This window comes from Leopardus geoffroyi, chromosome C3 (assembly GCF_018350155.1).
Source record: "Leopardus geoffroyi isolate Oge1 chromosome C3, O.geoffroyi_Oge1_pat1.0, whole genome shotgun sequence".
Lineage (NCBI taxonomy): Eukaryota > Metazoa > Chordata > Mammalia > Carnivora > Felidae > Leopardus > Leopardus geoffroyi.
In genome coordinates this window covers 52,541,098-52,566,977 of record NC_059338.1, presented here as the reverse complement: position 1 = coordinate 52,566,977, position 25,880 = coordinate 52,541,098, and the positions used below count along the sequence as shown (strand labels likewise).

Genomic DNA, 25,880 nt, shown 5'->3' with positions numbered 1-25,880 from the left:
AAAATGCTTTACCGGCTCCAACAAGGGTCAAGCACAGTTTGAAGCTGTTTTAATCTTGGAGATTTATTGAAAGTCTTGCGTTTTCTATTAAAATAAGCTTCTTAGACTTCTGTTTCCTAGCAATAAGGTGTTTTTCCCCTTCTGCGTGTGTGTGTGTGTGCGCGCGCGCATGCGAGTGTGCGTGTATTTAATCTAGAATGCTATAGCAATTGCAAAAGTCTCCTAATCATATTTAAATGGAACAAGGTGCTATTTAAGTAATCATGTTAATCTAGGTGAAGATACTTCAGGAAAATAAGGGAAAATAGACACCATGAATCTCATCCCACGTTTTGTGTGTCTTCTGAAAAGCAAACAATTCAACAACATAACAATGCTAAATTAGGACTAAAAATTCCGACCAGTAGCTCTGTTTGATTAGAGACAAACATTGCCAAATTGATTTTTAGCAAATAATATTTCTCCTGGTATTGCAATGTCATCATCTATAAATAGCAGAGTAGATAATAGCTTAATTAGACATTTTGGCAAAACAACTTTGGAGGAGCTTTATTCTCCCCCCCCCCCTTTTTATTTGCTTACTACTTTTTCCATGGAATCAGCCTACGCTGTACTTCCTGGTAATGTAGGGAACCTTGTAATGATGATTTTGGGCAGCTTTCGGATTTTTCATCAGGGCATATTGAGGTTCATATTTACGGTCTCCAACTGGAAAATACTTCTGGTGGCTAAGCCACCACCAGTTCACCACTATCTGCTAACAGGGTAATTAAAAAAAACAACAACAGCCTCTAAGTTTAAAAATAAAACAGGAGGACTTTTATCTATGGGAGAAAAACAATACGTTTTTAGAAATGAGACCTTTGTGTTGCTTTGTGAATAACAACAGAAAACAAAGTTCCCCAAATCAGGAATTCTATTTAAAATATTTGCGTGTTTTTTAGTGGGAGAAGGGGAAATGATTTTCAACTGATACTGCAGTCCACTTCATTTTTATATTTAGGTGCTTCTTTTTTTTTTTTTTTTAACAGAAATAATCAGAGGGGGAAAAGACTCTCTTTTTTTTCATACTTCAGGAGATAATTTTTAACTGCACCAAGAATTCTATAAATTCTGAAAAACTAAAGGTTGCCGTCTATTTATTTTCTGTGAATGTGAAAAAATAAGCCATAAGAAAATCCACTTCTCCTCCAAGAAGAAGACTCTTGATATAAATGATACTGAAGTAAGAAGATAAACTTTAAAAGTTTCTAATTACCAAGGACGTAGCATAAATCAGTTTGGGGGTCCTTTTGTTTTATTGTTTTTGCAATATGATATTTCCAGTTAGAAAACTTTTCATTTCTCTTTTTGAAGTTTAAAGAAGATTTCCCAAAACTGAACTTTCCAGCTGCTGTGTTAAGAACACAGAAGGTGTTTATAGCGTTTACTTCCTCCACAGATAAGAGGACCTCCCTTAGTTTTCTATAGGGGGTGAGCTGCCAAAGAAGCCTGTGATAGCAGCTGGGTTTTTTTCATATTTCTTTTTTTCCTCGTGGATTTTTGATACTCCACCCCTTCAGACTCAGGTGGGTGTGGGCGTTGGCACTGAGCTGCAGTAGGATTTTTCCCTGGATAGTCTGGTCTGGAGCTGGGGTAGCAGCTGCCGCTGTGGAAAGGCCAGCTGGCAAGATGATGGAAGAGATCTCCATTATGGTAGCCTATGACGCCCATGTTTTCAGCCAGCTGCACGACGAAGACTTCCTCACTAGTCTCGTGGCCATCAGCAAGCCCAGATCGATGGTAGGTGGTCCCTTGCACGCGGCTCTGGAGCTGTTTTCCTCTTTTCTAACATGTACTCCTGGAGCAACTCAGGCATCACTTCCTGGGAATTAGAATAGAAGTATTGCTGTTGGCTTTGCGTTCAGGCTACAGACAGGTCTACAGGTTTTTAATGATTTATTTACATCACCAAACACTATATGTTAGTAGTGCGTTTAAAGTGACTTAGGAGTCATACCTAACCTAACCTCACCTAACCTAAGTTAATGCTTTCATATATGGTGAGGGTGAGAAGAGTTTTATAATACCAAATATCACCCCGCCTCATGCGTTTGCCTTGTATGCATGTCTGTGATGACAGATGTAGGTGAAGGTCACCTGCATTTACACACGTATGGTTCAGTCTTTGAAGTAGAACAATTTTACGTGTGGGCTATAACATCAACACAAAGTTAAGTGATCTAAAAGCCAGATAACTTTCAAAATGTTTACATTATTATGAAGAACTATTATGAAAATAGCTTCTAGTATAATTTTAGTTTGGATTTAATATTGGTAAATTTTTAAAACAATTCTCCAAGTGTCTTGGTGCACATGTCCTCGCATAATAGGAAAATGAAGTTCTTGCAAATGTTTGTTGTTTCTTCTATGTAGATGTCATATCATGGCTGTCGAGTTTAAGACAGTAGTGAAGCATACCTTTTATACTAACTTGCCTAATTCTTGCCATAGTAACCTCTTATTCATTATATTTGATAGTACTCATCACAGACAACAGGTCGAAAGACTATATCGTAACCATTATCTTGTTAGTATGAAACCCTGATTCTCTATTTTAAGGCATAGGAACCTTAAACACTATGGCAATTTTTTCAAACAATGAAATTGCAATGAAAACATAAAGGGGACTCTCATAGGTAGATTTTAAAAGACATAAGGGTTACATTAATCAGATGTAGTCTACTGCCATTGTTCAGATGCTGATTTGAACAAACTATAAAAAAAAATCTGTAATTGACCACCAATTAAATATTTAATGATATTAAGAGGATTATTCATTTTTTTGCGATAATGATAGTACAATTATGTTAAAAATGGTAACTTCGAGATACATATTAAGGTAATTATAGATGAAGTATCTGCAAAGATTCAAAAATATTTATGATTCAGTAGAGGGGTTGGTGATGTGGATGAAGTTATATGAACTTACAGAACTGTGTTGGTAACTGTTGAAACTGAGAGAGGAGTAATAGGGATTCATTATACTCTCTCCACTTTTGTAGAATTTTTTTTAAAGTCGGCCCCTGCCCCCCGCCGTGGATCTTGAACTCACAACTTTGAGATCAAGAGTTGCATGCTGTACTGACTGAGCCAGCCAGGCGCCCCAGTAGATGTTTTATAGATGCAATGGATGTTTTTATTTTTACTTTTTTTTAATTTTATTTATTTAGGTACACCCAACATGGGGCTCAAACTCATGACCATGAGATGAAGAGTTGAACACTCTTCCTCCTGAGCCAGCCAGGGACCCCGGTAGATGCAGTTTAAAAGTCAGCTGGCCTGGGGTGCCTGGGTGGCTCAGCCGGTAAAGCGGGTCCAACTCTTGCTTTCAGCTCAGGTCATGATCTCACAGCTCCGTGGGATTGAACTCTGTGTTGGACTCTGTGCTGTCAGCATGGAACCTGCTTGGGATTCTCTCTCTCCCTCTCTCTCTCCTCTTTCCTCACTCGGGTGTGCTTGCTCTCTCTCTCTCTCTCTCTCTCTCTCTCTCTCACTCACTCAAATAAATAAACAAACTTAAAGTCAGCTGGACCAAAAAAATAGCAAAGCCAAACAAATACTACATAATATACTTATATAAGTGTTCATTGATACAGAAACATCTAGCCTTTTGCATTCTTGTCTTCTGTTTAAAAAAATTTTTTTTTACATTTATTCACTTTTGAGAGAGAGAGTGTAAGCTGGGGGAGGGGCAGAGAGAGAAGGAGACACAGAATCCAAAGCAGGCTCCAGGCTCTGAGCTGTCAGCACAGAGCCTGACGCGGGGCTCAGACCCACGAACCATGAGATCACGACCTGAGCCGAAGTTGGACATTTAACTGACTGAGCCACCCAGGCGTCCCTTAACTTCTATTTTATAATTATATATGTTATGTGGATATTATTGCCAACCCTTGGTTAACCACAATATTTTATCAAGTCAGGAGAGAGTCTCTCAGTGGTTATTGATAAGCTCTTAACTTCATTTTAGCCATTAATTTCACAATATTTCACCATGAAGACTTATCCAAAGAATTCAGAATTCATTTCTTTTTGATCATCCTGTTAAGATCCTCTTAAGGTGTCTGTGCAGCCTTAAAAAAAAAGAAGAATCAAAAACAGAGATGTAAAGTGGCACAATCTAAGGGACAAAGGAGGCTGAGGAGAGAGGCAGTGACTGAGTCCTAGGGAGCATCTTACACTCAGTGAGTGTAGGACATCATGCTGTGTGTGTTGTGCATGTGGTCATATGCACATGTGCAGGAGACACAGAGAGAAAATGAGCTAATTAATATTTATGTGCTCACTGGGAAACACTCTTCCATTTGTAGATCAGATGAATATTCAATATATTGATATAGGTTATGCCTTGATGCAACTTCAGCTCCCCCAACGCACATTTCTACTCCTAATCCTGGAGCATATTTGGTATGAAATTTGGTTACTAACGTGGAAAGCCTCAGAGGTATGATAAAGGCACAAAATACTGCTCTGTATTCAACTTTTAAATAATATTGATGTTGGGGTGTTGAACTTAATTATACAACTTTCTGGAGATATTTAGTTTTCTTTATCAGAATTGAAATTTTAAAAGAATTGACTGGTACCATCTTTTGAGAGTGATATTTGGTTTTGGTTCATGTGGAAAAGTCACATTAAAATTGTGCTAAGGTGAAATATTTATCACTTACTTTTGATTCTGTATTCCATTCTTTGCTTTGTCCGAGATGAACCGTTTAAATTGTATGAAAGGGATAAATACTCAGATTTTCTACAGTATAAAATAAATTACTTCTCAATCTGATTTATTACTGCACTATGAAGCAAATTACATTCTTGCTACCATATAAAATCTTTTGGGTGTAGGTTGACTATTACAAAAGATATTTAGAAGCTTTCTTAGTACAGGATTAATTAAATGTTTTTCTGTAATTGGACTTTGTTTCATAATGGAAGGTAGCTTGATTCCTCAAATGGTTAAAAAAAAAAAGAAAGAAAAGAAATAAAGAAAGAAAAAAACCATTAAGCATGGTGGTTTTGGTGTGGACACTGAATCATTTCTTGTTTATAAGTAGCCCTGTGGCTTTCTGGCATTTTTGGTGGAGACTTGTGGTAAAAAATACAAGCCATTATGCATACAAGACTAAAAGAAAACTTGACTAAACAATACTTAACTGTTACTACATGTGATGTATTCAGTTTTTGTCCTATTTTATTTGTTTGCGGCTAGTTATGTACCACTAAATTGATTTCAGAAATGTTTCAAGCCACACTTAGAAAAACATGGTTATAGCCTATTGATCCTTTAAAAATGAACAATAATGCAGGGGTGCCTGGGTGGATCAGTCAGCTAAGCATCCGACTTCTGCTCAGGTCATGATCTCATGGTTCGTGGGTTTGAGCCCCACATTGGGCTCTGTGCTGACAGCTCAGAGCCTGGAGCCTGCTTCCATTCCGATTCTGTGTCGCCCTCTCTTTCCCTCCCCTGCTCCCACTCTGTCTCTCGAAAATAAATAAATGTTAAAAAAATTTTTTTTAAATAAACAATAATGCAAGCAAATCACAAATCCCTTTATACAGCTCCCTTTAGACAATCACAGGTAAGAAAAAAGGATAAGGAAGCCAAGCATAACTCCTCTTGTCCCCCAGATTCCTTTCTTTCATTTATATTCTATCTCTCTCCTCCTCCCTTTCTCCCTCTCATTCCCTCTCCTCTTCTCTCCCCTCTCTCTGCCTCCCCACCCCACCCCCCACAATAAGAAATGACCTGGGCCCCTGACTGGCTCACTTGGTAGAGCAGCTGACTCTTGACCTTGGTTGGGGTCATGACTTCGAGCTCCATGTTGGGTGTAGTCGTTACTTTAAAAAAAATTACCTAGGCCAGTGTTGTATTTACGAAGATAAACTAAACAAAAGCTTAGAGTCTCCACTAGAAAAACCTAAGAACTTTTAAATTACAGCAAAAATAAATTGGTGTGTAAGGTGAAAATCCAGGATAATCAAAATGGCTCCAGAAACATTTAGAAAGGTGCCTCATTGAACATAGTATTCCAGCCTTCCTTTAAATCTAAAAGATTATTTTTTCTTCAGTTGTTCATTGGCTGAAATTAACTGGCTTGCATTTTGAGACAAAGTTGTACCTTCCCCCTGTTCTCTCTCCAACACATATATCTTTAAATTCCAGAGTGGTGCTCACACCAGGAATAATAAACATATGAGGGAGGCAGTCTCTGAAGTTGTCCTCAGTCAGGGCCTTCTGTGCCAGAGAGGAATGGCCAGCATTCCTCTTTACTGCCTCCACCATTTCCAGTTATCTCTGTAGCTGCCTGGTGTAAATAAGGGAAAAAGAGCACACCTGTTACATTTATTATACATTCCAAAGGAAGATTTGAATATGTATTTGAATTCAAAACATATGATTTAAACAGTGAACAAGCCTAATAACCAATGCATAGTTTCTGTCAAGCTTGACTTTCAGGTTAAGTGTTAATTTATATTCTGAATTATTTTAACTTTTTAATCTATACAGGGATTACCAAAGGAATATTGCCTTCTGACGTATGTTAGGGCAGTATGTAGTGTTAACCAACATTTTTGGGTTATTACAATGAGCTGGTATAAATAGAGTATCCCTTCCTCCAAAGACCTCACAGTGAAGTAAATGAGAGAAACAAAATAAATATTTATGGGAGTGATAACTTGGCTATTATAGGGTAGAACAAAGTGGAGAATAACCACCACTGATTGAGCAGTGTGGAAGAAGCCTTCAAAAGGGACCGGGGGCACTTAAGTCAGGCTTTGAAAGCTGACCAGGTGCTTGCCAACTGGTGGAAGAGGGTAGGACCTTTCTGAGCAGGGGGAACGGCTTGTGCAAAGGCTCAAGGGTTAACTGCTTTGGGGGCTTTTTAAGTTACACAGTGTCCAATTGAAGTTTTAGATCTGCTACTTATTCATAAATTACCTAAATTCTCTAAACTTCAGTTTCTTCATCCGAAAAATGAGGGACATAGTAGTACCACTTCATTGGATTAGTGTAAGCATTAAATGAGCATTTGTACGTATTTAGCCCAGTGAATGCCCTTACTGATTGTCTCCCTTCTAACAAGGAAAGGGCTGTTCAAACTGGGGAAGGCTTGAAGGAAGGAGTGGGCTGAATAGATAAGGCGCCATAGCAATGTGGAATGAGGAGGTGGGTGGACAGGATAAGGTGGATTCTTTGCGTTACCCTGGTGAATTGTTTAATTAGGGAATCACTATCAGGATATCAGTCCTACAGGAATCTTGAAGCCTTCTGCCTTGAAGATGGTACAAAGGATCTTAGGTGTGAGCCTTAGGGTGGTGGGAAGGCAACGTAGAATCAACAGGAGGGATTTATATGAGCCAAACCAACTGCTGAGTAGATGTATCCGGTATTGCACAATAATCTGGTGGTAATGGACTGTCAGGGGCCATGCTGCCTGTGGAAAAAAATTTTAAAGGGCATTACAACAGTGCAGGTAAAAAGTTGACAAGTGTCTAGTCTTAGACAATGGCAGTGTGATAAAGAAATTAATCCACACATGTTGGTTGGTTCTTGCAATAGATACATGCAGTAATACTACTTAGGAAGAAGCAGCTGATCTATTTGAGAAGAGTAAATTATGGAGATAAGTTGAAAACTACTATAAGCTCCTCACCTTATAGAACTGGAATTTTTGTTGTTGTGTTGACTTGAATGGGCAAATTTGATATCAAGAATGTAATGGAGAAAGGGCGGCCTGGCTTCACCATGTTTCACTTCTAGAAATTCGAGGTCACATGTCACCATAAGAGGCTTGGTGTTCAGTGGTAGAACTGTCCATTAACACAAACCACTTACCCAGGCTAACACATGTCTGTGCTCTGTTACCACTAGATATATGTTCTTAACTGGCAGATACCAAAATAGCAGCACTGTGCCAGCAAAGGAAGGGAGCTCCTTCAGGGAGCTACAGTTTATCTGATCTATAAATGGGAGATGAGGGTAGGCATTCTGAAATCACTTTCTCCTTACTGGGTTGGCACACCAATTTAATCTGGCATGCCAAATTAGAAAAAAAAAAAAAATTCAGGGCAGTTCCATGTGCCAGAGATGGGTAAAACAATGAAATCAATATTGCTTCTAAATCTTCACTGCATATACATTTCAAATCTTGACTGGAGCAAAACATAAAGCCAATTAATTCCTCCATATTCTTAATGTTAGTATCTGAACGTTTTCTGTTCTCCATCGTTATTTAGCATGTGCACGTTTTGGCGGTATTTCATCAATTTCAGTTCAGTAGCAGGAGCCAAATTTTCCCTCATTTGGTTATCAGTTCTGATATGAGTTAAGGTTCTTACAGTTGCAAGTAGTAAAATCTTGAGCTATCTTCAACAGGAAAGGGAACTTCTCATGCAGACACCAGAGTGTGTCCCTTTAAACACAAGCACAGAGGTGCGGCCAGGCAGCTGAGCTGGCACCGGACCCCCGCTGGCAAGCACGCTCCCTGTCTCTTGCCATCTAATTAACTTCTCTCTTGGCCTCTCCTTTATTTATCTCTCTCTCTACCCGCTTTCTGCTTCTTCATTCCCAAGAAATATGGCTGCCATTCAGCATCCAGATTTACAGTTCTGTCATATGCAGAGAGTTAAGTTGCTACCCCTAAATCACAAGTCCAGATTCCTCAGAGACAGTCTGCCTGAGTAGTGTTGGGTGAGGTGACACAAAATAGAGTAGAGCCTGTGGGTGCAGACTCGGGAGCCAAACTGACTGGGTCAAATCCCACCTCACCTCCAACTAGCTCACTGACTTTTGGCAGATTATGTGACCTCTCTGAGCTTCATTTTTCTCATCTGTTAAACTATAGGATTAAATCAGTTCATGCAAGTAAAGCACTTGAGAATAGCTATCACACAGTAAGAGGCATATGTACATTAGTTGGTATTATTCCAAACTGATTTCTCTTAAAAATTTTTTTTCAATGTTTATTTATTTGTGAGAGATAGAGACAGAGCACGAACAGGGGGAGAACAGAGAGAGAGACATAGACTCCAAAGCAGGCTCCAGGCTCTGAGCTGTCAACACAGAGCCCGATGTGGGGCTTGAACCCACGAACCATGGCCTGAGCCGGAGTCAGATGCTTAACTGACTGAGCCTCCCAGGCACCCCCAAACTGATTTCTTTTTTAAAAATCTTGAAATAGGAGATTAACTTTTAGTAGACTTTGTAACTAAATTCATCATCCAAAAATTAGTGTTTATTTTTATTTTTGAGAGATTGCGCAAGCAGGGGAGGGGTTGAGGGAGAGGGGGACAGGAAATCCAAAGTGGGCTCAGTGCTGACAGGAGAGAGCCCAATGCGGGGCTTGAACTCCTGAACCATGAGATCATGACTATAGCTGAAATCAGACGCTTAACCAACTGAGCCACCCAGGCATCCCTATTTAGGTTGTTTGGGTAATAAATATGAAATTGAACCAGCTTCTGTAACAATATTTAGAACTTTTCTGCATTTAATCCTGTTTTAGATGTTGAAAAATTATCTTTTTTTTTTTTTTTAATTTTTTTTTCAACGTTTATTTATTTTTAGGACAGAGAGAGAGCATGAACGGGGGAGGGGCAGAGAGAGAGGGAGACACAGAATTGGAAACAGGCTCCAGGCTCTGAGCCATCAGCCCAGAGCCTGACGCGGGGCTCGAACTCACGGACCGCAAGATCGTGACCTGGCTGAAGTCGGACGCTCAACCGACTGCGCCACCCAGGTGCCCCGAAAAATTATCTTTCTATACTGGCCTGGGGGTGATGTTGATTTGTAAGTCAATTAAAAACAATTTTTTGGAAAATGTTATAGAAACAGTTATAGAAGTCTGTTATAGAAACAGACATAGGGGCGCCTGGGCGGCTCAGTCAGTTGAGCGTCCGACTTCAGCTCAGGTCATGATCTCACAGCTCGTGGGTTCGAGCCCTGTGTCGGGCTCTGTGCTGACAGCTCAGAGCCTGGAGCCTGCTTCCGATTCTGTGTCTCCCTCTCTCTCTGCCCCTTGCCTGCTCACACACACTCTCTCTCTCTCTCTCTCTCAAAAATAAATAATAAACATAAAAAAATTTAAAAAAAGACATAAAACATAATACATTAAATTTTTTCTTTGTCTTGTAAGTCCTAACTTGTCCACAGTGGTTGAAAAGTCTTACTCTAGGTTTTTTGTTTTTTTTTTTTTAGCATCCATGTTTGTATTCAATATAATCAAAAATATTCATTGATCTGCTACTCTGTGCTATGCTGTATTTTTAAGCCCTGCGAGCGAGGTGTGAACGCAAAAGACATATCCGTTTTGAATCTTATACTATTTTGGGGAGAAGTCAGAAAGAAATATTAGCTAATGATATCACTTATCATCTATGATCAGTATTATGCACAGACTTAAAATGAAGTGACACCGTCAAAAGGGATTCATTGGAGGCTTTATTTTGGGTAGTCAATGAGGGCTTCAGTGGTGTCAGTTGAGATATGAATGGCATCCTTGGGAAAATTAGGAAAGAGTATCTCAGGCAGAGAAAAGCTCTGAAAAAAGGCCCAAATTGGTAGAGTTTGATATATTAGCTAAACAGGAAGGTCAGTGTGGGATCACAGTGTGGAAAGAGCACCAGGGGCCAGGGGCAGACAGTGGTAAGAAATGTGGTTGGGGAAGAAGTTGGGAACTAGGCTATGATGTAGGACTTCTAAGTCAGAAGGAAGAGTTCAGGTTTTATTCCTTATTTGATGTCCTTGTATTTTAAAAATCTAACAAATCAGATTTTACATCTTGTTTAACAGGAATTTAAAATGATGATTAAATTATTGGAGAAGGCAATATTATATCAAAAACTTACCACTGTGCTCAAACTCAATATGAAATTGTAGCATTCAGACTCAATGCCAGGACTACAAGCTGGCTTACAAACAGGATTTGCAACAAAACAAAGCAACACTAACACTGGAGCCCTGATTATTATACTGCCCACAATAGGATTCCTGGCAGGCTGAAATACTGAAGAAGCCCTCTTAAATCTGACACAGTCAGGACTGTAGTCAGTTCATAGAAGAAGTTGGCTCAGGGGATGAAGCAGAAAAAAACAGTACATACTAACCTAAACATTTATTTTAACTTAAAACATCAGTATATATTCATAATCCATTTTAGTACAGGGAACTTAATGCCCTTTCTTAGAATAGGAATTCTGAAATACATAATGCTAATTAGTTTTCTTTTTTTAGATTAAAAAAAAATTTTTTTTAACATTTACTCATTTTTGAGAGACAGAGAAAGACAGAACATGAGTAGGGGAGGGGCAGAAGGAGACACAAAGCCCGACGCGGAACTCAAACTCACGAGCCGTGAGATCATGACCTGAGCCAAAATCAGATGCTTAACCAACTGAGCCACCCCGGTGCCCCTCTAGTTTGTTTTCTTAAGAGAACAACAAATTTAAAAATTTATGAAGCAATCTAATGCAAACTTTGTAGAGGTTTTGTTTTTGTTTTACAACTTTTTACATCTTTTTTTTTTTTTTTTTAAGTTTATTTTGAGAGAGCATGTATACGAGTGAGCAGGGGAGAGGCGGAGATTGAGGGAAAGAGAGAGAAGCTCAAACAGGCTCCGCACTGTCAGCACAGAGCCCCACGAGCAGCTCCACCTCATGAACCATGAGCCACCCGGGTGCCCTGCAATTAACTCTTTAAAAAAATTCTTTTAATGTTTATTCACTTTTGAGAGAGAGAGAGAGAAAGAGAAGGAACAAGCTGGGAAGGGGCAGAGAGAGAGGGAGACACAGAATCCGAAGCAGGTGCTAGGCTCTGAGCTGTCAGCACACAGCTTGACACAGGGCTCGAACCGACGAACCGTGAGATCATGATCTGAGCCACAGTCAGAAGCTTAACCAACTAAGCCACCCAGGCGCCCTAACTCTTTTTTAAACATAAACTCAGCTGTGGTCTACTCACCACAAGAGTTAAGCATGCCCAGTGTATACAATTTCTTTATGAAGGAAACAGAGAGCATTAGTTAATCAGGCAAAAATTTTCAAGAGCACACATCATGCACAACAAACACAACAAGCAGCTATGAATCCTTTTGCACATCCCAGTAAGCATTTCTATTTCCTTTGGGAGTCTTTAGATGGCTAGGGTGTGGTTGATCTTGGCCAAGCACAGCGGATATAGCCGAGTTTACTTAGTTTCCGGACCCAGGTTTGGTTAGATCTGTTCCATACCTCTCATTATTTTTGGAATCAATAGGCAATCTGGAGCATGTCCTTCTCTTGACAGAGTTTAGTAATTCCCAGAAGGGTCAGTGGAAACATCAGATGCCTCTTAAAGGCCTCAATTCAGAGCTAGCACACTGATTTGTATCCATGTTCCATTGGCTGAAACAAATCAGGAGGTCACTTCCAACATGGTGGGGCAGAAAGTATATACCATCATGGAGGCTGGAGGATGGGGAAGTGACTATTTGCCAAACAGCCATCTACCACATATGTAATAACTGACCCTTCATGTGTTCATCATAGTTGGGTTAGCTATCTAAAATATATAAACACCGTGTTTCTCAATAACATACATCATTTATATTCACACAAACCTACATCTCCCAATTTGTCATCAGAAAATAACATTTACTCAGAAATACAATAAAACCTGAATGTAAATTCATACTTACCACTCTATTGCTTTTTCATTTTACTTGGAACTTTGAAGTGGCACTCTTCTTACCCATCTCTCTCAAAGGTAATTAAAAACTGAAATCTCTTCTCCAGTGACATGCTATGGTATGCCAACGTTGTTATTCCAACCTGAGCCATCTTTATAGCCCAAGGATTTTTAACAATTTTGGGGTCACAGACTCTTTTGGCAGTTTAAGTCCATGGATCCCTTATCAGAAAACTGTTTTTAAGGGCATAAAATAAAATAAAATTACAAAGGAAACTAATTGTATTGAAATATAGTTATCAAAATAGAGAAAAATCACATTTAAAAAAAGTTGAGATATAATTGTCATATAACGTATTAGTTTCAGATGTACAACATAATGATATGATTTGACATCTGTATATATTGCAAAATGATCACAATATGTCTAGTTAACATTCAGCACCAAACATATTACAATTTTTTTCCTTGTGATGAGAACTTTTTTTTTAAGATATTGCCATTTTTAAAAATTTAAATCCAAGTTAGTTAACATACAGTGTAATGATAATTTCAGGAATAGAATTTAGTGATTCATCACTTATGTATAATACCCAGTGCTCATCCCAACAACTGCCATCCTTAACGCCCATCACCCATTTAGCCCATCCCCCCGCCACCCAACACCCCACCAGCAACTCTCAGTTTGTTCTCTGTATTTAAGAGTCTCTTATGGTTTGTCTCCCTCTCTGTTTTTATTTTATTTTTGCTTCCTTTCCCCTATGTTCATCTGTTTTGTTTCTTTAATTCTGCATGTGAATGAAATCATCTGATATGTGTCTTTTTCTGACTGACTTATTTTGCTTAGCATAATACACTTTACTTCCATCCACATTGTTGCAGATGGTAAGATTTCATTCTTTTTGGTCACTGAGTAATATATATACTACATGAATTCACCAGTTGATGGACATTTGGGCTCTTTCCATACTTTGGCTATTGTCAATAGTGCTACTATAAATTGGGGTGCGTGTGCCCCTTCGAAACAGCATACCTGTATCCCTTGGATAAATACCTAGTAGTGCAGTTGCTGGGTTGCAGGATAGTTCTATTTTTAATTTTTTGTGGGACCTCCATACTGTTTTCCAGAGTGGCTGTACCAGTTTGCATTCCCACCAACAGTGCAAAAGGTTTCCCCTTCCTCAGCATCCTCGCCAACATCTGTTGTTGCCCAAGTTCTTAATTTGAGCCATTCTGATTAGTGTGAGGTGGTATCTCATTGTGGTTTTGATTTACATGTCCCTGGTGATGAGTGATGTGGAGCATCTTTTTTATGTGTATGTTAGCCATCTGGATGTCTTCTTTGGAAAAGTGGCTGTTCATGTCTTTTGCCCATTTGTTCACTGGATTATTTGTTTTTTGGGTGTTGAACTTGATAAGTTCTTTATAGATTTTGGATACTAACCCTTTATCTGATATATCATTTGCAAATATCTTCTCCCATTCTGTCTGTTAAGACATCGCTTTTTTTAAATTGAAGGTCGAAAGTTGGTCACATTCAGAGATTAACAGGCCTCATATAGATAGTTAAAACCATCCTTCTCTTTCTTAGTTAACCATCTCCTAATTTCAGGTAATGTCCACAAGTTCTTTAGAACCATTTGAAATTGTCCTTTGAGGAGGTCCACCACACCACTATATAACAAAGGCTTGACCGCACATACCACTGGATAGTATCTCACTGGATATCATCATCATCAAAGAGATCTACAAAATCATTTAAAAAGTCTGCATGAACTGCCTTCTCATTGGCTGCCAAGTTCATCAAGGAGCCTGGAGCTGTCCATACAGGGTCCTTACAGGGCCTGGCACGCCCTCAGGAAACATCTTGTCTATGCTGTCTTCATCTACCCTGTGATGCTTCAGGCATCCCTGGCCCTGTGATGAGAACTTTCAAGATCTACTCTCAGCAGCTTTCAAATACACAATAGAGTATTATTTTTTATTGACATGTAATTGACATACTACAACATTATATTAATTTCAAGTGTACAACATAGTGATTTAACATCTATACGCATTGCAAAGTGATTACCACAATTAATCTAGCTACCATCAGTGTCCTATTTATTTTATAACTGTAAGTTTGTACCTTTTAGTCCCCTTTGCCTATTTTACCCATTCCATTGCAATAGAGTATTATGAATTATACTCACCATACCACATATTTCATCCCCTAGACATAACTTTATACCTGGAAGTTTGTACCTTTTGACTACCTATACACATTTTGCCCACCGTCAACTCCCCAAAATCCGATTTATGATAGAGTACTATGTGCTTCTTTATTAATACGTTAAATAACAAGATAGGGTAGCAAGGAGAATAACTGCCATAACTCCAAAATAGTGATAAATGTAAATAATGTTTTGAGGTAGATGCAATAACTAACGTGAATGAAAATATCTGTAATATCTATAGCTGATAATTTCAGATGTTTAGGAAAATAAAGATATTTTCTCTGTCAGAGCTCAAGGACGCTGAATTCTCACCACAATCCCCTAAAATAGCATTTAACCTGCATTACCTGAGACACACAGGTTTTAGTGACTTTCCTTTCCTTATGGCTGGCTATGAGAAATCTTGGCCATGGCTTGCATTCTGTCTTCTCCTTCTCGAAGGTAGAAGAATACATGTGAAACTTTTGTGATTATTTGATTAATCTCTCACTAACTCATAGCATCCATGAGAGCAGGGCTGTGTACGTTTCTGTTAACCACTGTGTCCCCAGCCCAGCCTGGTGCCTGGTGCATTGTTCTCTGTGTATGTATTGAATTGATAGCACTGGGGGGACATGAAGCACCGCATAGGTACAATCATTGGTCTACAGAGGGTGATGTTTGTGACCATTGACTGTATTCATAAATATCTGTACACATAGGGAGAGTTATTTAAAAAATTTTTTTGTCCTTAGACCTTTATACTAAATTCTGGTTTTTTTTAATGTTTACTTACTTATTCTTGAGAGAGGGAGAGAGCACAAGCAGGGGAGAGGCAGAGAGAGAGGGTGACACAGAATCTGAAGCAGACTCCAGGCTCCACACTGTCAGCACAGAGCCTGATGTGGGGCTGGAACCCATGAACCCTGAGATCATGAGCTGAGCTGAAGTCAGATGCCTAACCAACCGAGCCACTTTTTTTTTTTTTTTTTAATTTTTTTTTTTCAACGTTTATTTATTTTTGGGACAGAGAGAGACAGAGCATGAACGGGGGAGGGGCAGAGAGAGAGGGAGACACAGAACTGGAAACAGGCTCCAGGCTCTGAGCCATCAGCCCAGAGCCCGACGCGGGGCTCGAACTCACGGACCGCGAGATCGTGACCTGGCTGAAGTCGGACGCCCAACCGACTGCGCCACCCAGGCGCCCCAGAACCGAGCCACTTTTGTAGTAACTTCTGATATTGGTTGTGGAATCAGGGCCGAGTCTAGTTAAATACATGTTAGTTCTTAATTGTTAAGAAATGCAGTGCTTGTTTCTGTTCTAACTCAGTGGTTCGTGTAACATGCATATCTCCTGTGTGCATAGCACTGTGCTAACCTCTGACACATCTTCAGAGCGAAGCCAGTCTAGACAGCCAAGTAAACACTTGCCATGAACCAAGGATGAGAGTGCTGTTAGAGCTGAGATGCCTTCCTCTTCTTCGCGTATCTGTCACACCCTACACCCTCACTGAAATGAGATATTCTGTCTGCTTTTTGAGTTGTACAGTGAGGTTCATTTTCCTTCTCTACCACAGCACCTGACACATAGAAAGGTTCTAACGAGAGAATGAAGGAATGATCAGGAGAATGTGAGAAGTAGAGATACTTTCGTAAAGATGTGGTCACTTTTTTTTTTTAAGTTTATTTATTTATTTTTAGAGACAGGGAGAGAGAGGGCAGAGAGAGAGAATCCGAAGCAGGCTCCACACCATCAATTCAGAGCCCAGCACAGGGCTCGAATTCATAAACTGTGAGATCATGACTTGAACTGAAATCAAGAGTCAGACCTTAACCGACTGAGCCACCCAGGCACCCCAACAAATTTTTTTTTGTTAGCGTTTTGGTTTTTAAGCTTTTACAATTTTACCTTTTGAATAAGTAGTACTTTCACGTGGTTTCAAAATTTCGACAAATTTAAAATGGCTTCTAATGAAGTTTACTACACATTCCTGTTGTCCTGTGATGTCACTAATGTTTTAGAGATCTCCTTCCAGAAATATTTTATGCACATATAAGCAAATTTGTATATATTCTTCCCCTCTTTTTATAGAACTTTTGGTGTCCCATTCTGTGCTCTTCTCATTTAACAGTGTGTGTTAGAGATTTTTGTTGTTGTTGTTTTTGTCAGTACATCAAGGACTCCTCGCTCATTTGACAGCTGCATACTGCTTTACTATACGGATTTCCATATGTTTATAACCAACTCCCAATATTTGCATATATAAGGTTGTTTCCAATATTTTGCTGCTACAAACTGTGGCGAGTGAATAATCTTGTATACCATCATTTTACAAATGTGTGAATGTATCTGTAGGTTAAATTCCTAGGAGTGAAATTGCTGGGTGGAAGGGTAGTGCATTTTTAATTTTGATAGTTAGAGCCTAATTGCTCTCTTTGAAGGATATATTGTTTTCCCCACCAACAATGTTTAAAACTGTGCCCATTTAAAATTGGAAATTTTGGGGCGCCTGGGTGGCTCAGTCGGTTGAGCGTCCGACTTCAGCTCAGGTCATGATCTCGCAGCTCGTGAGTTCGAGCCCTGCGTCGGGCTCTGTGCTGACAGCTCAGAGCCTGGAGCCTATTTCAGATTCTGTGTCTCCCTCTCTGTCTGTCCCAACCCACTCGCATTCTGTCTCTGTGTCTCTCAAAAATAAATAAATATTTAAAAAAAATTTTTTTAATTGGAAATTTTGGGGTAGAATTCTAAAGAAAAAACAGCAATTTTTCAGGTGGTCAGGTGGAGAGGAAATATGTTCCATATAGAAGGAATAGTATTTTCAGAGGGATACAGGAGCAAGAGAGTTATCTGGGAATTTTAGCTTTTTCCATCTAGCTAGAATATGGGAGGAAGGCCAGGAAGTGGTAAGATAGTGGGAGTTGGTCATGAATGGTTTTAGTGTAATGCTAAGGAACTGATACTTATTTTATTTTATTTTATTTTATTTTATTTTATTTTATTTTATTTCTTTTTAGTAGGGGAGGGGGGGAGGAACGGAGAGAGAGAGAGACTCGGTGAGAGGGAGGGAGGCAGGGAGAGAGAGAGATAGAGGATCCCAAGCAGTCTCTACCAACACAGAGCCAGACTTGGGGCTCAATCCCACAAACCCTGGGGTCATACCTGAGCCAAAATCAAGATGAGATGCTCAACTGACTGAGCCAGTCAGGCACTGATATTTTTAATTCTATAGGGAAAGGTTTTGAGTAGGTACGTAATGTAATGAAGTTGATTAATACATGTTACAGAAAGAGTAGATGTTTCTAGCTATTTATTTAAATTTTTTTTTTAACGTTTATTTATTTTTGAGACAGAGAGAGACACAGCATGAACGGGGAAGGGGCAGAAAGAAAGGGAGACACAGAATCGGAAGCAGGCTCCAGGCCCTGAGCTATCAGCCCAGAGCCCGACGCGGGGCTCGAACTCGCGGACCGCGAGATCGTGACCTGAGCTGAAGTCGGATGCTTAACCGACTGAGCCACCCAGGCGCCCCTCTAGCTATTTATTTAAAGTGAAGGTTGCCAAATAGGTCTAGTCCCTAAAGATCTTTTTGCGACTTAAAGATTTTTTCCTCATTAATAACTAAAATAATATGTTGACATACAAAATTTAGGAAATGCATATAAATAAAAACTAAAACAAATAAAATAGGGGGGCATGGGGGGCTCAGTCGGTTAAACGTACAACTCCTGATTTTGGCCCAGGTCATGATCTCGTGATTCGTGAGATCGAGCTCTGCAAATGCACAACCCCTTTGGAATTCTCTCTTTCTCTGCCCCCCTCTCTCTCTCAAAAATAAATAAACAAAGAGGGACAGAGCATGAGTGGGAGATGGGGAGAGAGAGAAGGAGACACAGAATCCAAAGCAGGCTCCAGGCTCAGAGCTGTCAGCACAGAGCCCACTGTGGGGCTCGAACCCATGAGCAGGGAGATCATGACCTTAGGCAAAGTCAGACACAACCGACTGAGCCACCCAGGTGCCCCCATCAAAATAAATAAACATTTAAAAAAATAAAGCAGAAATTACAACTTTATCACTCTGAGATTTTCCCTATCCAGATAATTCCTGTTGTTCTTAAAACAATAAAAGAAAATCAGTATATGTATTAGGTTAAGAAAATACAAAGTAGTTTCCAAAGACAGCTACTTGCTAAAAGATTCTTGTAATTTCTTCGAGGAAAAAAGAAAAACTGCATATTCCTCCATAAATCACAGCATAATTGTCAGTGTAGGGTTATACAGTGATGGCCTTCTCTTAAATATCTGGGTGTCCTGTCCGTGCTGTCAGTTTGGAGCCCAATGCGGGACTTGATCTCATGGACCGTGAGATCGTGACCTGAACCGAAATCAAGAGTCGGTCGCTTAACTCACTGAGCCATCCAGGAGTCCCCATACGGGTGTCTTCTTAGAGACATAACCGCTGTGTTTTCTTTAAAGACCTTGCTACAAACCTTTTGGAGAGATACTGATTACCTGTGCTGCTTTTCTTCTCTATGACACTTTACTGGCAGATACCTCTCTCATCAGGATCTTAATTATCAGCCATACAAAGTATGTAGAAGGATGGTAAGTTTCAGAAAGCTGGACTCTTCTGTTCATACTCAGAAGTCTTTGTGTGGAATGATCCTAATTGCCCAGTCTTCCACTTGTAGGGCCTTTGGAACAGTTTGTAAGCATATCCTTTTCAGGCTGTTCTTGGGTAAATAATCTCCAGGTTGCTAATGCTGTGTTTGAACACATTCATCCTGCTGCTTCACAGGTGCATTAAGGTACCTTGAAATCACGTTTTTCCTTCCTTAATTACATCCTAAGAATTTTAAAGGGGAGGGAAGGAAGATCCCGGGTGGATTTACTGATCTATCCGTTGAAGTATTCCGAGGTGATAGATTGTAACAGTTTTGATGATTTGAGATTCAGTGTATCCAAGGTAATATTAAAACCTTACAGTACTTGATAAATGCTGGAGTCAGCCTAATTTCTCTTAATAGTTAAAATATGACCCTTGGTTAGAAGCCCAAAAGCTCTGAGATGCCTGCCAACCTAACAATCACATTAATTTGATTCCTTCATGTAAAATGATCGTTTTTATTGCTCCTGCCTGAAAGGTGCAAATTGCTTTCACTCTTGGGTGTAGGCTGCTCAGCTTCCCTCTTATTAAAGAGACAGGAAATATATCTTCCATCTAAAGTATTAATGTCACTTGTAAATTTGTAGTCTAATTTGTCATTGACTTGAACTCCTGGAAGAAGATTTGAAAAGCCAAGGTGTAACTTAGCACTCCAGATTGTAACACCAGCATTAAGTGTTTTCAGTGACCAGCCTTCCCAGTGTTGGAAGGGCACAGAGTGCAGAGAGGAGGGTAAGAGAGAGGCCTGGAATGGATGGGAATGTATTTCGTCTAACTCAGAGGGGTATGACTGAGTTGGCTGGACTCACAGGTTCATTTTTCTTCTGAGAAGGACTTTGACCTATTACGTCAGGAAGTGGGCACCGTATATAATCATCAATGGAAGTGGAGCTTTGGAACTTAGTGCACTGCATTTGGTACAAGAGGGTATTGAGACTGGACCCAGGGGAGAAAAGAGGTCATCTGTTAACAGACACTAGCTAAGAGATGAAGGCTTTTTCTCACCCCTTATCAGGTCAGAACATGATAGAAATTCTACCAAAATGGGTTAAATATGTAAACAAAGTAATTGAATAAGAGTTCTTTCTGTTGACTGGAATCATAGAAACTATTCTGTGTATTCTCAGCAGATTTGAGAATAAAGAATTGAAAATACTTCAAGGCTGTAAAAATTAAAACTGAAGTGATACCAGCATTCCCAATAAAGAGCTACTTGTCACCTCCCTTAAATAATAAGGGAAAAACAAAACACTGTGAAACAAAAGTACTGATTCCATTCAGAGTGAAATGAAGCCATTCAGCCCACTCAGTGTCTTAACCTATATAGTCAGTGGTTGTTTATATATTGAACATATTTGAACATTATGTAAAGTCCACGATGAATTCATACTTAAAATTTTCACTCACCTGTGACCTGTTGAGGCCAAACCCACAGGACTCCACTGGCTTCTAGTTTCAGGGCCTGGGCCCCGCTGTGCCAAGATCATATGATGATGCCTGGACTGTGTGAGGACAGCATTGCTGGCATTATGATGACCCACCTCGCTCGAAATGTCTGTGTGGCCCATCTGCTTGTGTAGATTATCAGTCTTCCTCTGCTTTTAGGGAATTTCCCATATAACAGTAAAGTGTACTTGCCTTTGGTGTGTTTGGTACCCCTGCAAAGGGAAGGAATTAATTTCCTCTCTTGATTCCGCACTGGCTCCGGTATTGGGAGATTAGGAGTAGGCAGAGGACATCCATCTACTCACAAATGGAGACCAGAGAATTGATGTAAGGCACATCAAGGGCAGGGCCACAAGTCCTGCAGTTTTAGAAGCCGGGCTTCCTTGTGATGGTACTAAAATAGACACAGAACAGAAAGAATGACACATCATTATATATACATTTAATTCCTTTAACACGTTATGTGATTTTTAACTCATTTAATCTCCCCAAGAGCTCTATGAGCTAAGTACAGGTTTTGAGGCTGAATCTCAAGATGGTCAAATGGAAGCACAGACTAACAACCAGCTCAAGGACACCCCGTGGCCAAGTGGCAAGGTCAGAATTTGAACAGTGACTTCCTGGCTCGGAGTTAATGCTCTCAGTCACTATTCAAAACTCATGGTGAAAACAGAACAAAACGAAAACCAAAACAAAAAAACCCTCGTGGCATTGTTTTATACCCACTCATTAGTTATTACACCCAATGTTCCTTTGATTATCAGAGTCCTGAAATTTTTTTTTTGCTTATTTATTTTGAGAGAGAGAAAGAACATGAGCGGGGGGAAGGGCAGAGAGAGAGAGAGAGGGAGAATCCCAAGCAGGCTCCACGCTGTCAGCATGGGGTCCCACACGGGGCTCCGTCCCACGAACCATGAAATCATGACCCAGGCCGAAATCAAGAGTCAGATGCCTAACCAACTGAGCCATGTAGACACCCGCAGAATTCCGACATTTTCTGTACTTCAGCAGTTTCTGAGGAAGGTGATAAGTTAAACATTAAACCTATAATTAGAGCTTTCTTAATTTTTGAAGCATGGATCCTGACAGTGATCAGCCCTGTTTTCAGATTCTATTCACTTTCTTTCAGGGATTTGAATAGTAAGGTGAGCATGCTTGTCTAAATGCCAAAAGTTCCATGTTTGACTTTGTGCTCTATACACGGAAAGAGAGCCTTGTTCTGTAGCACGCATACTGACAGTGAATAAACCTGTTAGCAGTTCTGTCTTTTTTGAAGTTCCCTGACTTGTGGAGGAGACACACGGTAACGAGAGTTATTGTTCCAATGAGGCACTGCTGCCATCTGACTTGAGTCTCACTTTGCAGCCTATTAATTCAAGTAAGTCTGTGAGCAAAGCTAAGAGTACCTATTGGTTTCGTGGAAAAGAAACACACTTTGATAGTGCAGAAAATGGTAGTTTAGAAGAAGATGAGACACAGACACAAAGGCAGCTAATATTAAAAATGCTCTTTGGACAGTTTCTTAAAGGAAGAACACTTAATTATATAAAGGCAATATATATTTTTTGTAGCATTTTTTTTAAATCAAATTTGCAGATAGCTAACATGGTTGGCTAGCATATTGGTTGGCAGAATGAGGATCCAGAAAGATCTGGCTAGAGCAGCATGTCCATGAAACACAATAGGGCTAAGGGTAATATAGGAGATTCAAGTCCAGAAGAATTCTGTATAGTGTGTGGCATTTGAATAGACGGTTTTTTAACAATTGTAAGCTAATTTAAGCCTTTGCAAAATTGAATGTTTATTCTATACTTTGTGCCCAGTAATGTGTTAGTGCTCAGACTACAGAAGAGGCTGAGATAAATGTGGTCCCTACCTTCACAGGGTTTCCAGTCTAGCAGACAAGATAGGTATTAAACAAATAATCACCAAAAAAAGGTTATGAGTTTTATGAAGAGAGGGAGTCCCAAGTCCTATGGGGACATATAGGGAGACCTAATCTATGTTAGGGGTCCTAGGTTCTTTGGGAACAAATACGGGGACCTAATCCAAATTAGGGATTGGGGAAGAGCTGAAAGATAGATAGGATCCAGTCAGCTAAAGAGAATGAGGGTAAGGGGGAGGGTGTTCCAGGAAGGGGATGAAGAATCTTCTAAGTCTTAGATGTGAGCAAAAGAAGAATTTAAATAAACAACGCATAGAGTGGGGGTGAGGGGAGCAGGGAAGAGTTTGCAGTTAGCCCCGGGGAAGGTGGTAGGAACCAGACCATGAATATCTTTAATAGTCAAGTGAAAGAGATCGTGGACTCTATACAAAGGGTAACACAAAGCTGTTTAAAAGGTTTTAAGTGGGGAAGACATTACTTTTACGGAACTGTCAAGAACACTGGCTTGTGGTTTAAGCTTGGTGGTTTCTTTGACCTTTCTAGTTCTAAATTTTTCATCTTTGGAGTAAGAAATTTGGATCAGCCCTTTCAGATATGTGAGTTTAAGAATCCTAGAAAGAAGTATTTCTCATCTATTCTGCTCTGATTCTATTCTTTTTTTTTTTTTTTTTTTTTTTTTCTTTTCAGACTTGGAATGTAGATTTTGTCAAGAAGCATATTTTAGTCAGTGTTTTAGAGAAAGTACTGTAATGGGACCTATGACACGGTTTTTTTAAAGTCATTTTGTCATCATAAAGTAACTGTAGATTTACAGTGGAAAAATTTTTAAATGCAGAATATGAGCAAGAAGGAGATCATAATCTTGGATGCCTTGATACTAAAGCACCTGGAATATAGCCGAGTGGAGGGTTCAGTCTGGTAAAACTGACCCCAAGGGAAATTGTGCCTGTGGGGGAAGGGGAATTCTGGAGATAACAGGAATAGTCTTCAGTTTCCTGAAAAGGACTGTGTGTGGAAGTTGCAACAGAAGGCACAAATGTGGTTACTGAGTAGAAGCTGCTAGAGATATGCATTTCACCTCCGTATTGGGGAACACAAAACTAACAAGTAGAGCTGTTCATCAGAACATTGGTGAATTTCTCTCAATGCCTGCAGGCGTTCCAGTATATTGCTACATACGTTTAAGCCATATGAGGTCACTTAAGGGTATTACTGGGGAAATCCAAGCATCAGATAGAAAGTTAAATTGTATGAACTTTGACTCCATAATTAAGAGTTTTATTTTGGAATCTTAATTCACTTGATGTTTTGATGAACACATAATTGATCTGAAGGATAATTTAATACCTGTCTGAAAAAGAAAAGCAATTTAAGCTGCTAGGTATCTTGACTTGACGTATCCATCACTCTCCTAGTTACCTGTCGTGTTGCGGGGGTGTGAGAACATTTTGAGATATACTCTCCTAGCGAATTTTAAGTATACATTATTATAAAAGAGCCACCATGCTGTACATTAATTAGCTCTCTAGAACTTAATCACATAATGGGCATTTTGTACCCTTTGACCAATTTCCATCTTCCCATTGCCCCAGCCCCTGGTAACCTTTCTCCTCTCTGTAAAATTAACCATTTTAAAGTGAATAATTCAGTGATATTTAGTACATTCACAATATTGTGCAGCCATCACCTCTGTCTAGTTCCAGAACATTCCCCAAACCTCTGATCCATTAAGCTGTTTCTCCTCGCCCCCCTTTTCCTTCCTAATTGCTGGCAACCACTGAATCTGCCTTCTGTCTCTGTGGATTGATTTATTCTGGAGATTTCATATAAATGGAATAATATAATATGTGACCTTTTGTATTTTGCTTCTTTCATTTACCATAATATTTCTAAAGTTTGTCCACATTGTAGCACATATCAGTATTTCATTCCTTATTCTGGCTAAGTAATATTCCACTGTATGCATATTCCATGGTTTGTTTATAAAGCATCCATGTCTGTTGGGCCTTTGGGCTGTTTCCACCTTTTGTCCATTGAGAATAGTGCTGCTTTACATGTACAAGTGCCCATTTTCCTTTTTTTTTTTTTTTTTTTGACTATACATATCATAATTCTATGTTTAACTTTTTGAGGAGCCACCAAACTGTTTTCTACAACAGTTGAACCATTTCATATCACCACCCACAATGTATGAGGTTCCAATTTCTCCATATCCTTGCCAACACTTCTTTTTTTTTTTTTTTTAAATTTAGCCATCCTCATGGGTGTGAAGTGGTACCTCATTGTGCTTTTTAAGGTATTATTTATCATGATAAAATATATATAACATAGAATTGGCCTTTTAACCATTTCCATTGTATGATTCTGTAGCATTAATTAGGTTCACCACTTGATTTCCAAAACTATTAACACCTTTTTAAAAAAAATTTTTTTTTTTTTAATGTCTATGTTTGAGAGAGAGAGAAAGAATGTGAGCAGGGGAGGGGCAGAGAGAGGGAGGGAGACACAGATTCCTAAACAGGCTCCAGGCTCTGAGCTGTCAGCCCAGAGCCTGACACGGGGCTCGAACGCACGGACCATGAGATCATGAGCTGAAGTTGGACACTCAACCGACCGAGTCACCCAGGCACCCCAGCTATTACCACCTTTTATCTCCAAAACTTTTTTTACCCCCATTTCCTCCCTTTCTTAAGTAAGAAACTCTGTACTTAATTATTAAACAGTTCTTTCCTATTTCCCTCAATTCTCCTAATCCCTCATAATCTCTCATCTATTTTCTGTCTCTGTATTTGCCTGTTCTAGTCATTTCATATAAGTGGAATCATACAATATTTGTCCTTTTGTGTCTGGCTTACTTCACTTAGTGTAAAGTTTTCAAGAAACATCCATGTTGTGTCCATGTTGTAGCACGTGTGAGGACTTCATCCCTTTCTATGGCTGCACACTTTCCATTTTGTGTATACACCACATTCCATTGATGC

General features: G+C 39.5%; 1 protein-coding gene and 1 long non-coding RNA gene across 15 annotated transcripts in view; one reads left to right on the top strand and one right to left on the bottom strand.

Annotated features, from left to right (window-relative positions):
• Positions 1–25,880, top strand: part of RABGAP1L (RAB GTPase activating protein 1 like) — a 767,496-nt gene that overhangs the window by 660,660 nt on the left and 80,956 nt on the right. For 3 of the 14 annotated variants that reach the window (XM_045452846.1, XM_045452845.1, XM_045452851.1), the window contains one exon: positions 1,032–1,782. The exons of the other annotated variants lie outside the window; for them this stretch is intronic. In XM_045452846.1, coding sequence (XP_045308802.1) covers positions 1,672–1,782 — 111 coding nt within the window. In that variant the 5' untranslated portion in view covers positions 1,032–1,671. The remainder of the gene's footprint in view (positions 1–1,031; positions 1,783–25,880) is intronic. 14 annotated transcript variants of the gene reach the window in all.
• LOC123585058 lies at positions 1,678–15,770 on the bottom strand. Its single transcript, XR_006705876.1, has 3 exons — positions 15,760–15,770; positions 6,757–6,761; positions 1,678–1,793 (listed from the first exon to the last, which is right to left on the bottom strand). It is a non-coding gene; the product is annotated as an uncharacterized LOC123585058 (long non-coding RNA).